Source organism: Anomaloglossus baeobatrachus, chromosome 10 (assembly GCF_048569485.1).
Source record: "Anomaloglossus baeobatrachus isolate aAnoBae1 chromosome 10, aAnoBae1.hap1, whole genome shotgun sequence".
Lineage (NCBI taxonomy): Eukaryota > Metazoa > Chordata > Amphibia > Anura > Aromobatidae > Anomaloglossus > Anomaloglossus baeobatrachus.
The window spans coordinates 38104208-38118998 of NC_134362.1; the positions used below are offsets into that span (position 1 = coordinate 38104208).

General features: G+C 45.1%; 1 protein-coding gene across 5 annotated transcripts in view; it reads right to left on the minus strand.

Moving 5' to 3' along the window:
* The window catches only part of MEN1 (menin 1), an 88430-nt gene that overhangs the window by 20771 nt on the left and 52868 nt on the right, over positions 1–14791 (minus strand). For all 5 annotated transcript variants that reach the window (XM_075326178.1, XM_075326174.1, XM_075326176.1 and 2 more), the window contains one exon: positions 1839–1967. In XM_075326178.1, the coding sequence (XP_075182293.1) occupies positions 1839–1967 (129 nt within the window). The remainder of the gene's footprint in view (positions 1–1838; positions 1968–14791) is intronic.

Genomic DNA, 14791 nt, shown 5'->3' on the forward strand with positions numbered 1-14791 from the left:
AAAAAAAAAAATTGCGCCTAGAGTCGGTGCGTGCGCAGATTGAGCTAGCGGATCAATGACAAGCTGAGTTCTCATCTGCAAATGCGCCACCTCTGGGCGTAATTTTCCTTAAGTCCGCTGGTGAGATGGATGCGGTGCATGCACAGATGAGCTCGAGTCAACTCCGGGTGCCATTATTTGAAGCCGCACCGCCGACCTACGGATGGCCCCTGCCTCACTGCTCCCCAGCACAGTAGCCGCCAGCAGCCTCCAGCATTGCCCCTGCCTCCTGCTAGCACTCTACACCACCTCCTGGTAAGCTACATTTGGGTTATAAGATGCACCCCTCATTTTCATCCCAAATTTTTGAGAGGAAACGTGCGTCTTAGAATTCTAAAAATACGGTACCTTTTCTAAGTTTGTCGACAAATAGCTTTGTTTTTTTATGTGGCACTAGTTTTAAAATGGCATACAATGTTACTATACAGTCAGTTACTTTAAAAAAAAAAATAAAATAAAAAATGGGGAATTTGGAAAAAAAAAAACAAAAAAAAAAAACAAAACTAAATTGACCTGGTTGGTAATTTTGTTTTACAGGTCATTATAGTTTTGGCAATACCACGTTTATATACAAAATACATTAGAATGTACTTTTGGAGTGTCACATCCTAAATTTCTGATCACTGGGGTAGGAATGTCTACACTATGACAGCCAAAAATATTGTTTGTGTCTGTCCCATAGGCACTGAATAGAGATGCACTACATGTGCTCAACTTCAGCACCATTTTTAACGTTATCACTGCAGTCGTGCTATAAAAAAAAAAAAAACAAAAAAAAAACAAACAAAAACAGGAATGGGGAGCTTGGGACCTCAGCAATTAGGCTGGGTTCACACATAGCGACAGCGACAACGTCGCCGCTGTTACGTCACCATTTTCTGTGACGTAACAGCGACCTTGTAAGTCGCTGTTATGATCGCTGCTTAGCTGTCAAACACAGCGACGCAGCAGTGATCATAACGTCGCTACATGTGCAGAGAGCAGGGAGCAGCGCACACTGCTTAGCACTGGCTCCTTGCTCTCCTAGCTACAGTACACATCGGGTTAATTAATCCGATGTGTACTGCAGCTACATGTGCAGAGAGCAGGGAGCCGGCACTGGCAGCGAGAGCGGCGGAGGCTGGTAACGAAGGTAAATATCGGGTAATCAGGGAAAGGGCTTCCCTTGGTTACCTGATGTTTACCCTGGTTACAGCTTACCGCAGCTGCCAGATGCCGGCTCCTGCTCCCTGCTCGCTTCATTTCGTCGCTCTCTCGCTGTCACACACAGCGATGTGTGCGTCACAGCGGGAGAGCGCCTTTGAAGAAAACGAACCAGGGCTGTGTGTAACGAGCAGCGATCTCACAGCAGGGGCCAGATCGCTGCTCAGTGTCACACACAGCGAGATCGCTAATGAGGTCACTGTTACGTCACCAAAACCGTGACGTAGCAGCGATTTCGGTAGTGATCTCGCTATGTGCGAAGCACCCCTTAGACTCATCACATCTCCAGTGAATAGCTCTTTAGTGGATGCGTTATAGCCCTCCAGGGGGTACTTGTTGCAGTCAGAATGGAAAAGCAGCGCATGTGTATTCTTATGGCAGATCACTCTGAAACACCGTGATAGAATAACCCATCATCCAGTTGCTCCATCAAAAGGAGAGAACTACAATGCAGAGCTACGTTGCAACAGCCGCTGCAAACCACGGAGATTACAGATGTGGCTGATGGTGCAAATCGATTTGCAGGACTAGGTTGGACTCTAGTTATAACCCTTTTAAAATAGGACTTATTACACACAATTTGTAAAATGATTTACCTGCTGTAATTGCAGCAATTCCAGGCTGTCTGTGTGGGCATCTATGGAACAGTTAATAGCACACACCATAAAAGCAACTTCCATGCGACGGTCACAGCGCAGGTATCTGCCATTTAGATACAACCAGCTCTAGTAAGTACAAAAGGATAAAAAAAAAGATTATATAGATTAGATTTACAAACAGTTGAGTTTTACCACATGTGGTCTCAAGTTAAAAGTGCCACAGACTTTAGACACCCATCGGCCAAATGCTCGTTCTGCTGCAGCTCTTTCCCTCTTTAGTAGCCATAAGGACAAGTGTGCATGAGTTTACAATGGGGAGAGTGGAGTAAGGCATAGGCGCTCGTCGTTAGGTCTCCCTTTACAACATATGTAGAGGAGAATTGTTGAAGGATCCCTATACCTTTTAGATGCTCAGTCAAGCCCGCTGAAAATAATCAGGTTTAGCCAACTTTTATCTACCGTAATCAACCCCTTCCCCACCCCATCCCATGATTTTCAGTTTCTTGTTTTTCTTCCTTCCCTTCTTCAAAGAGCCATAAAATTTTTTTATTTTTCCGTCAGCTGCATGAGGGCTTATTTTTTGCGGGAAGAGTTGTACTTTTGAAAGAATCCATTAATTTTACCATAATATGCACGGCAAAACGGGAAAGAGGGCAGTGTAATTGCAAAAACAAAAGAAGAAAAGTGCAATTTCACATTTTTTTTTTTTTATTATTTCCCATGTTCACTACATGGCAAAACTAACCTGGCCATATTATTTCACAGGTCAGTATGAAATCGTATATAACCAATCATGTATAGGGGTTTTTTTTTGTTTGTTATTGTTAAATTTGTGGAAAAAAAAAAATTCTGAAAATCTGTCAAACCGTACCCAAATGCTTTTGGCGCCAACTAAATTCGGAAGAACGCGCAAATATCTAATATGAATGGGGGCTGCCTAACTGTCCCCTGACAGATTAGGTCCAGAGAAGGATTGTAACATTGGATTTCCAATAACCAATCCTTCTCCTCCCCAGGGAGATACCACTCTTCTGGCAGCAGCTTTCACAATAGACACAGGAATGCATGAATAAGTTCCTGTATATGGTGGGAGTGAGGCGAGTCATCATTCGCCCAAAATCTCCTACTGTGAAAGGGGCCTTTAACCCCTTCACGACCGGCCGATTTTTAGCTTTCCATTTTTTTGTTTCGCCATTCTTTTTCTCAGAGGCGTAACTTTTTTATTTTTCAGTCAATATGGTCATGTGAGGGCTCATTTTTTGCGGAACGAGCTGTACTTTTAAATGAAACCATCAGTTTTACCATATAGTGTACTGGAAAACAGCAAAAAAATTCCAAATGCAGAAAAATTGCAAAAGAAGTGCGATAGCACTATTGTTTTTGAGATATTTTATTTACTGTGTTCACTATAATGGTAAAACTGATGTGTGGGTGTGATGCCTCAGGTCAGTGAGAGTTCGTAGACACCAAACATGTATAGGTTTACTTTTAAATAAGGGGTTAAAAAAGAAGGGAATTTTGTTTACTTACCGTAAATTCCTTTTCTTCTAGCTCCTATTGGGAGACCCAGACAATTGGGTGTATAGCTTCTGCCTCCGGAGGCCACACAAAGTATTACACTTTAAAAAGTGTAACCCCTCCCCTCTGCTATACACCCCCCCGTGCATCACGGGCTCCTCAGTTTTGGTGCAAAAGCAGGAAGGAGGATACTTATAAATTGGTCTAAGGTAAATTCAATCCGAAGGATGTTCGGAGAACTGAAAACCATGAACCAAAAGAACAATTCAACATGAACAACATGTGTACACAAAAGAACAACAGCCCGAAGGGAACAGGGGCGGGTGCTGGGTCTCCCAATAGGAGCTAGAAGAAAAGGAATTTACGGTAAGTAAACAAAATTCCCTTCTTCTTTGTCGCTCCATTGGGAGACCCAGACAATTGGGACGTCCAAAAGCAGTCCCTGGGTGGGTAAAAGAATACCCTGAGAAAAAGAGCCAACAACGGCCCTCCTCTTACAGGTGGGCAACCGCCGCCTGAAGGACTAGCCTACCTAGACTGGCATCTGCCGAAGCATAGGCATGCACTTGATAGTGTTTCGTGAAAGTGTGCAGACTAGATCAGGTAGCTGCCTGACACACCTGCTGAGCCGTAGCCCGGTGCCGCAATGCCCAGGACGCACCCACGGCTCTGGTAGAATGGGCTTTCAGCCCTGAAGGAATCGGAAGCCCAGAAGAACGGTAGGCTTCAAAAATCGGTTCCTTGATCCACCGAGCCAAGGTTGACTTGGAAGCCTGCGACCCCTTACGCTGGCCAGCGACAAGGACAAAGAGCGCATCAGAACGGCGCAGTGGCGTCGTGCGAGACACGTAGATCCAGAGTGCTCTCACTAGATCTAACAAATGCAAATCCTTTTCACATTGGTGAATTGGATGAGGGCAAAATGAAGGTAAGGAAATATCCTGATTGAGATGAAAAGGGGACACCACTTTGGGGAGAAAGTCCGGGACCGGACGCAGAACCACCTTATCCTGGTGAAATACCAGGAAGGGGGCTTTGCATGACAGCGCTGCAAGCTCTGACACTCTTCGGAGTGATGTGACTGCCACTAGAAATGCCACCTTCTGCGAAAGACGTGATAGAGAGACATCCTTCAGCGGCTCGAAAGGTGGTTTCTGAAGAGCCCGTAGAACCCTGTTGAGATCTCAGGGTTCCAGTGGACGCTTGTAAGGTGGAACTATGTGGCAAGCTCCCTGCAGGAACGTGCGGACCTGCGGAAGCCTGGCTAGACGCTTTTGAAAGAACACGGAAAGCGCCGAGACTTGTCCCTTGAGAGAGCCGAGAGACAAACCCTTGTCCATTCCAGATTGAAGGAAGGAAAGAAACGTGGGTAAGGCAAAACGGCCAGGGGGTAAACCCCTTATCAGAGCACCAGGCTAAGAAGATCCTCCAAGCCCTGTGATAGATCTTGGCTGACGTTGGTTTCCTGGCCTGTCTCATAGTGGCAATGACCTCTTGAGATAACCCTGAGGACGCTAGGAGCCAGGACTCAATGGCCACACAGTCAGGTTGAGGGCCGCAGAATTCAGATGGAAAAATGGCCCTTGAGACAGCAAGTCTGGTCGGTCTGGGAGCACCCACGGTTGACCCACCGTGAGGTGCCACAAGTCCGGGTACCACGACCTCCTCGGCCAGTCTGGAGCGACGAGGATGGCGCGGCGGCAGTCGGACCTGATCTTGCGCAACACTCTGGGCAGCATTGCCAGAGGAGGGAATACATAAGGCAGTCGAAACTGCGACCAATCCTGAACTAAGGCGTCCGCCGCCAGAGCTCTGTGATCTTGAGACCGTGCCATGAATGCCGGGACTTTGTTGTTGTGCCGAGACGCCATTAGATCGACGTCCGGCGTTCCCCAGCGGCAACAGATCTCTTGAAACACGTCCGGGTGAAGAGACCATTCCCCTGCGTCCATGCCCTGGCGACTGAGAAAGTCTGCTTCCCAGTTTTCTACGCCTGGGATGTGAACCGCGGAGATGGTGGAGGCTGTGGCCTCCGCCCACAGCAGAATCCGCCGAACTTCTTGGAAGGCTTGACGACTGCGAGTGCCGCCCTGGTGGTTGATGTACGCGACCGCCGTGGCGTTGTCCGACTGTATGCGGATCTGCCTGCCCTCCAGCCACCAATGGAACGCTTTTAGGGCTAGATACACTGCCCTTATTTCCAGAACATTGATCTGAAGGGAGGACTCTGTCGGAGACCAGGTTCCCTGAGCCTTGTGGTGGAGAAAAACCGCTCCCCACCCTGACAGACTCGCGTCCGTCGTGACCACAGCCCAGGATGGGGGCAGGAAAGATTTTTCCCTTCGACAGGGAAGTGGGAAGAAGCCACCACTGAAGAGAGGTCTTGGCTGCCAGAGAAAGAGAGACGTTCCTGTCTAAGGATGTCGACCTCTTGTCCCATTTGCTGAGAATGTCCCATTGGAGTGGACGCAGATGAAACTGCGCAAAGGGAACTGCATCCATTGCTGCCACCATCTTCCCCAGGAAGTGCATGAGGCGCCTCAAGGGGTGTGACTGGGCCCGAAGGAGAGATTGCACCCCTGTTTGCAGCGAACGCTGTTTGTCCAGCGGTAGCTTGACTATCGCTGAGAGAGTATGAAACTCCATCCCGAGGTAAGTCAGTGATTGGGTCGGAGTCAATTTTGACTTTGGGAAATTGATGATCCACCCGAACCTCTGGAGCGTCTCCAGAGCCACGGTCAGACTGTGTTGACATGCCACCCGGGAGGGTGCCTTGACTAGGAGATCGTCTAAGTAAGGGATCACTGAGTGGCCCTGAGAATGTAGGACCGCCACCACGGATGCCATGACCTTAGTGAAGACCCGTGGGGCTGTCGCCAGGCCGAAAGGCAGTGCCACAAACTGAAGGTGTTCGTCCCCAATGGCGAAACGCAGGAAGCGTTGATGCTCTGGAGCGATCGGCACGTGGAGATAGGCATCCCTGATGTCGATTGATGCCAGGAAGTCTCCTTGGGACATCGAAGCGATGACAGAGCGGAGGGATTCCATGCGAAACCGCCTGGTTCTCACATGTCTGTTGAGCAATTTGAGGTCCAAAACGGGACGGAATGAACCGTCCTTTTTTGGTACCACGAACAGGTTCGAGTAAAAGCCGCGACCCCGTTCCTGAAGGGGAACTGGGATCACAACTCCTTCTGTCTTCAGAGTGTCCACCGCCTGAAAAAGTGCAACGGTTCGCTCGGGGGGCGGAGATGTTCTGAAAAAACGAGTCGGAGGACGAGAGCTGAACTCTATCCTGTAACCGTGAGACAGAATGTCCCTCACCCATCGGTCTTGGACATGTGGCCACCAGGCGTCGCAAAAGCGGGAGAGCCTGCCACCGACCGAGGATGCGGTTTGGGGAGGCCGAAAGTCATGAGGAGGCCGCCTTGGAGACGGTGCCTCCGGCGGTCTTTGGAGGACGTGACTTAGACCGCCATGCAGAAGAGTTTCTCTGGCTCTTCTGTGGCCTGTTGGACGATGAGGATTGGGACCTGGCTGAGGGCCGAAAGGACCGAAACCTCGCTTGAATTTTTCGTTGCGGAGGTCTCTTTGGTTTGGGCTGGGGTAAGGACGAGTCCTTTCCCTTGGATTGCTTAATAATTTCATCCAATTGTTCGCCAAACAATCGGTCGCCAGAAAAGGGCAAACCGGTCAAGAACTTCTTGGAAGCAGAGTCTGCCTTCCATTCGCGTAGCCACATGGCCCTGCGGACTGCCACCGAATTGGCGGATGCTACCGCTGTACGGCTAGCCGAGTCCAGGACAGCATTCATGGCGTAGGATGAAAATACCGACGCCTGAGACGTTAAAGACGCTACTTGCGGAGCAGAGGTACGGGTGACCGCATTAATCTCAGACAGACAAGCTGAGATAGCCTGGAGTGCCCACACGGCTGCAAAGGCTGGGGCAAAGAACGCGCCTATGGCTTCATAGATGGATTTCATTAGGAGCTCTATCTGCCTGTCCGTGGCATCCTTGAGCGTTGAACCGTCAGCCACTGCTACTACGGATCTAGCCGCCAGTCTAGAGACTGGAGGATCCACCTTGGGACATTGAGCCCAACCCTTAACTACGTCAGAGGGGAAGGGGTAATGTGTGTCATTAAGGCGTTTAGTAAAGCGCTTGTCCGGGAAAGCCCTGTGCTTCTGGACAGCATCTTTGAAGTTCGAGTGATCGAAGAAAAAACTCCGAGTACGTTTGGGAAACCTAAATTGGTGTTTCTCCTGCTGTGCTGCCGACTCCTCTATAGGTAGAGCTGGGGGAGAAAGATCTAGCACCTGGTTGATAGACGCTATAAGGTCAATTACTATGGCGTCCCCTTCAGGTGTATCAAGATTGAGAGCAACGTCAGGGTCAGAGTCCTGGGGTGCGACCTCCGCCTCATCCTCTAGAGAGTCCTCAAGCTGAGACCCCGAACAGCGTGATGAAGTCGGGGAAGATTCAAATCGAGCCCGCTTAGCCGGTCTGGGACTGCGGTCCGTGCCGGAGTCCTCCACGTAATAACTAGAGGCCACCCCAGGAGCACGCTTCGTCGCAGACCGAGAGGGGCCTGGGGGCGATCCCGCAGTGCCCGGGGCCTGTGTAAGGGCCGGTCTGGGCTGCAAAGCTTCTAGTACCTTAGCAGACCATTTGTCCATAGACTGAGCCATGGATTGTGAAAGTGACTCAGAGAGTTTCTCAGCAAAAGCTGCAAACTCTGTCCCTGCCGCCTGGACAGGGGAAGCCGGCGGTTCTACCTGGGCCGAGGGTCCCACCAGTGCCCCAGGCTCCGGCTGAGCGAGTGCCTGTCTTGCTAAATTCTACTAAAAAGGGGGCTGAAAGCCCGTACTTACGAAGCGCTCACTGATATCCTAATCAGGCACGAATACTAATATTCTTTATAGCAAGATACTATTTATTTTAATAGCACATGAATATAATCAATGGTACATAGGCATTTAGAATCTTATAGTCATAGAAACTTATACAATAACAGAAATATGCATCAACATTACCGTTATGTTGTAGCAATCCTTTCACATCGGAGGGAACTCGAGTTAAGATAAGGAATCAACATGGCATCTTGGCATGGCATCACAGGAACAGTGCGTACGTACACTTCAATGTCCTGGAAGGTATTTCCCTACCTTAAGCGAGTTCGGTGTATATTTTATAGGAAAATATTGTAGGTTGTGTCTAAATGGTCACCAGCATATGACAGCTGAGTCATGTTCATGTAACTTGACCACAAAATGTTGTAGGTAACGGCAGCTTCCTGCACATTTCCAGCACATCCTGTCAGTTGACAACTGGCTGACCACAGTTTGACCAGTATTAGTGAAATATTGCAATGAGCCGTAAATTTCATCCTTAAAACTGTCTTTAAGCTAACCACAAGTTTCCTGTAAGTGGAACTGTAAATGTTACTTCCTTATTATCTAAAACTGCTTCAAGACATGTATTCCTTGGCATTAGTGAAATATTATCCAAAGGACATCTTCTTTGATACTGAATTATTGATGGATCAAATAATATCTGGGATCACTCCTATCTTATGATTATGATCCCTATCTAATAGTCATTCAAACTTCAGTCATATCACATTGGTATCACAATCGGTCCTTGATCCCAGGGATTATTTTCCATCATCAGTATTCCACTAGAAGAAGATCACTCGGAATATACCATACCATGACCAAGAAATATTGTTTGCCACAAATTTTGTCTTTGTTTAGATAAACGTTGAATCACAAATATAATCACTTTCACTACTTTTGTACAGTATATTAAAACTAAAAGCAATATTATCTGACAAGCTCCCTTGAATATCATGTGTTTTGGCATTTGCTCGATATTCAAAGGAATCATTACACATTACATTTCCCGATATGTTACTAGAAGTTTCACTAGTCCGATTTATGAACATATTGGCATAAGGCCATAACATATCATGAATTGTCTTTTCCACTAAGCTGGGTTTAAAAGCATCTACAGTATTTATAGCTGTCCCAAAACTTATTTTTATATTTCCCATAGGGATGAATCCCAGGTTAGTCAGTCCAGTCTTATTTCTTGGTACCTAAATTCTTCCCTTGAAAGCCAGATATTGCAAATTGGTGACTGTTGCATTCAAATTGCCTTGCCACCATGGAAGATTGATCCATCCCACTATGGAAATGGGTACTGTAGTATTCTATAGACGAACAGTTCGAGTGTCTTTATCAGCAAGATGATCAGAACAACTTTTCTACTTTAAGATTTCCTCCATCGATACCGGGACATCCAGATAAGGGATACTGGTGGCTGTAACCGGAGAATGTGTACAGATCCAGCAATCTGTGTGTTGAAAATGTGATGGTGCATCAGAAATTCATTCGCCACAGGCTCCTCCTGATGTAGACTTGTCCATCCAACGACCAGAGAGGCAAACATCAAACACAGGAATTTCTCCATCTCATCACTATCGAGCTCTTCCCAGTAACCGATACCATGGATTCCGCTTATTTACAACACCTTCTGCAAATAAAGATACACTATTATTCTCGTAAATAACATTTTTCTTGTGGGACATATTCCCACTTCTCCACTCCTGGTCTCATTATCAGGAGAGTACGATCTTTTCCGACCGCTATTACCGCTGCCTCTGAGGGCGGTCCTTGGAGGTTTTGAATCCATATTTTTGCTCCTACATTTTTAATATTAGAGGATCCAAAACCTTTAATACCCCGTATTGTTAATTCTGCCGGGGCAGTTCCTTCTCTTATTTCAGACAAGTTTATTGGAATTATTAACATCTGAGCCACCTTCTGGTGTTTCATCAATATCAAAGGTTCATTTCCCAAATTTAGCATCAGTACCTTGATTTCTCCCTGATAATCTGCATCTATTACCCCTCCCACCACTATGGCTCCTTTTAACACTAAACTAGAACAAGTGGCTATTTGACCATAATGATCCTTTGGTATATGGCAACCCAATCCTGTTGAAATTGGTTTTACCTTACCTGGGGGTACCACGACAGTTTCCAATGTACTGAGGTCTAAACCTGCTGAATAAGGCGTGGCTCTTTCTGGTGTGCCCAAACAGCTGTAACTTGCCTTGTCAACTGTTGGACTGATTTGTCTGATGGCTGCTGCTTTATCTGCTTCTGAATTAAACAAACGTTCAAGTGAGTTAGTAGGGACATGAGCATCGACATGAAATACAGTGGTCTTGGTAGATTGAATAATCCCTTCAATGTCTTGCCACACTTCCCTGACCATCTCAAACACATTTTGCTGTTCCTCTCCCCATTGGAACTCATATTTTTTACTCGTTACTTTGTACAAATGAGCCAACATTTGTCCCAAATGAGGGATATGTTGTCTCCAAAAATCAAACAATCCAATATAAGACTGAGTCTCCTGTTTGGATTTAGGGACCGGAAAATTAATAATTTTCTGTCTGGCATTGGGCAAGATCTCTCTGTGCCCCTTGTTCCACTGAATCCCTAGAAATGTTACCACCTGAGACGGTCCTTGAACCTTGGCATCACTGATTTCCCATCCTTTACTCCACATATGAGCAACCAGTTTTGTCAATTGATCTTTCACACTTTGCTCATCTTGTCCTTGTATCATTATATCATTGATATAATGTGAGATCTGCATTTCCTTATGACAAGACATAACCCCAAAGGAGAATTTTCCTTCGGTTAGATTAAGAGTCATCCATTTTAGGATATCAATTCCCAAAATATATTCTGGTATAGGTACTACCAGCACCGTATACTGCTTGATAGGTAAATTACCTATCTTCAAAGCTACCTGTGTCTGAACCCTGGTGATCACTTGACCACCTAGTCCAGCAATTTTTACTCGAGGTCCTTTTATTTTTTCTGGGTTTCCATGAATTAAAGTAGCCTCCGCCCCCGTGTCAATCAAAGCTGGGACTCTTTGAACATGTATGCTAAGATTGACGTAGGGACGTTCGTCCCTTTTTATCAATAGGGGGGCTTGGCTGGCTACCTATGGTAAATCACTTCCTTCTGAACTTTCATTTACACAGACTTCAGTCTGTGTATTAGCCCTTCCTTCCGTGACCTTTGTGGCCACGGCTGCAGCCAGTTCTTCCAATGGATAAACTGACTGAAAATCTTCCCAAGACACTTTCTTTGGGGGTTTTTCCCCTTTTCCTTCTGATTTCTTTACCTTGGGGGTTTTTGAACCCCCTTCCACATTTGTAGTGGTCACTTTCTTTGTGGATAGAACTTTCTGTTTGTACAACTTCCATAATTCTCCTGTCTCCTTTCCATCAATCGTTTCCTTATTGATCCCGGCTTTAAGCAAAGCCTGGAACATGTCTTTGCGAGACACTCGTGGGGCCTTCCCTACTGATTTCTCTTTACAATCAGGATTGTTTGGCTTACTGTTACCAAGATGGCCTCCAGGGGACGATTTATCCCACTGTCCCATATCCTGTAACTCCCTCATCCTCCCTAGAACTACACCGATTGATTCTCCAGTCAGCGCTACAGTTAAGGTTAAAATAACTGAGTTGTATGCTGGAGGAGCATGTTTAACCAGCCTATTTCTTATGCTGGCTGTCAATGGGTACTGGAGATAATCATCATCCATTCCCAAAAGAGGAAGAGCATTCCTCATTGCTTCTTCCTTCAGCCTTTCCATACCATCTTTTAAGGTATACCAAGGTTTATCATTGATAGGAAAGTCTGCTTCTGATGGATATTTGTCCAGAAAAGCATGGGCTAAGATCATGATTAAGTTTTGAGTACCATGCTCATTATGATCAACAAAATAATTTTTTATTGATCTCTGAATTACTGGGTCCCGAGACATGGTGACAAATTTTGCCACGTCTCCGGCGTCAAAGTGCACTCCACCTTTTCCGAGATCGTGCACTCTGACCAACCAGGGAATTTCTCCTTCTCCTGGTTTTTGTCTAAACTGTGTTAAAATGCTATCAACTTCTCCCTGAGAGTAACCTTCAATGGTTACTCGATTTTTTACCTGAGGAATCGTTCTCTCATTTGTGATGGCATTACCATCTTCGTCATATTGCAGATTTCCCTGACCATCCCGGACATGTTCCCGGATGATCTCATTCTCTGCCCTCTCTAGGCGCCTCCTTACTGGGTTAGCCTGAATCTTCCCTTTATGGTAATCCTCCTCATCAGATGATGAAGATGAATCCCACACATCCCCATCCCAAGTATCGGGATCCCAGTTTATAGAAGCTGAGGCGATACTTTTATGTACTTTGGTTTTATTTACCTTTCCTCTTCTTTTCTTGTACTTATTTTGAGCAATTTTTATGGCAGCTTTTTCTGCCACATTCTGATAATGTTCCAATTTATCCTTCAACAGTCTGGTATTACATTCCATAACTGTTTTCAGGCCACCTAATTCTATCATCTTTTGTTCCATCTGGGAACTTTTCTTCTGCATCTTTAGATTACGCTCATGCATTACACTATATGCACTTGCCAAAATCCAGATGCGCCGTCCTAAAGACACTACATCACCTGCTTTCACAGGGATACTACCGAATACATTCACAACATCAGTAGCTTCACTACCCATAAGCTTGTCCTGCCATTGTTTGTGCCGTGCTAAAGACACTACATCACCTGCTTTCACAGGGACACTACCGAATACATTCACAACATCAGTAGCTTCACTACCCTTAAGCTTATCCTGCCATTGTTTGTGCCGTGCTAAAGACACTACATCACCTGTTTTCACAGGGACACTACCGAATACATTCACAACATCAGTAGCTTCACTACCCTTAAGCTTATCCTGCCATTGTTTGTGCCGTGCTAAAGACACTACATCACCTGTTTTCACAGGGACACTACCGAATACATTCACAACTTCAGTAGCTTCACTACCCATAAGCTTATCCTGCCATTGTTTGTGCCGTGCTAAAGACACTACATCACCTGCTTTCACAGGGGCACTACTGGGTACATTCACAACATCAGTAGCTTCACAACCCTTAAGCTTGTCCTGCCATTGTTCTGCCAATCCACAACTGACCAATTCATGTGCTATTAGATTGTAGGGAGCCTCAGTCCAGGTGGGGATCTCCACAACAACCTCCTTAACATTATCCTTATGTTTTCTGAACATTTTGACACTATATGCAAAAAGATTGAAAAAATATCTGGAAATTTGCCAAATATATGTTTTTAACTTCTAAATTACAAAAATTTGTTAAATTACTTCTAATAGAAGTAATCCTGCCGACTACGCCAATTTATGTCTTGCTAAATTCTACTAAAAAGGGGGCTGAAAGCCCGTACTTACGAAGCGCTCACTGATATCCTAATCAGGCACGAATACTAATATTCTTTATAGCAAGATACTATTTATTTTAATAGCACATGAATATAATCAATGGTACATAGGCATTTAGAATCTTATAGTCATAGAAACTTATACAATAACAGAAATATGCATCAACATTACCGTTATGTTGTAGCAATCCTTTCACATCGGAGGGAACTCGAGTTAAGATAAGGAATCAACATGGCATCTTGGCATGGCATCACAGGAACAGTGCGTACGTACACTTCAATGTCCTGGAAGGTATTTCCCTACCTTAAGCGAGTTCGGTGTATATTTTATAGGAAAATATTGTAGGTTGTGTCTAAATGGTCACCAGCATATGACAGCTGAGTCATGTTCATGTAACTTGACCACAAAATGTTGTAGGTAACGGCAGCTTCCTGCACATTTCCAGCACATCCTGTCAGTTGACAACTGGCTGACCACAGTTTGACCAGTATTAGTGAAATATTGCAATGAGCCGTAAATTTCATCCTTAAAACTGTCTTTAAGCTAACCACAAGTTTCTGTAAGTGGAACTGTAAATGTTACTTCCTTATTATCTAAAACTGCTTCAAGACATGTATTCCTTGGCATTAGTGAAATATTATCCAAAGGACATCTTCTTTGATACTGAATTATTGATGGATCAAATAATATCTGGGATCACTCCTATCTTATGATTATGATCCCTATCTAATAGTCATTCAAACTTCAGTCATATCACATTGGTATCACAGTGCCACATGGCCCGAGCATTGCTCACAGTGAGGGTAGGTGGAACCTGCAGGTAGCATAGCCGCACAAGAGGTACAGGTTGCAAAATAACCCTGTGTCTTGGCACCCTTGCTCCTTATGAACGACATGCTGTAGTCTCCCAGGAGAGTGATCACTGAGGGATATATAGCCACAAGCTAACAGTACAGCCGAACCGAGAAAATGTATACAAATACAAAATATATATATATATATATATATATATATATATATATATATATATATATAATATATATATATATATATATATATATATATATATATATATATATATATATATATATATATATATATATATATATAT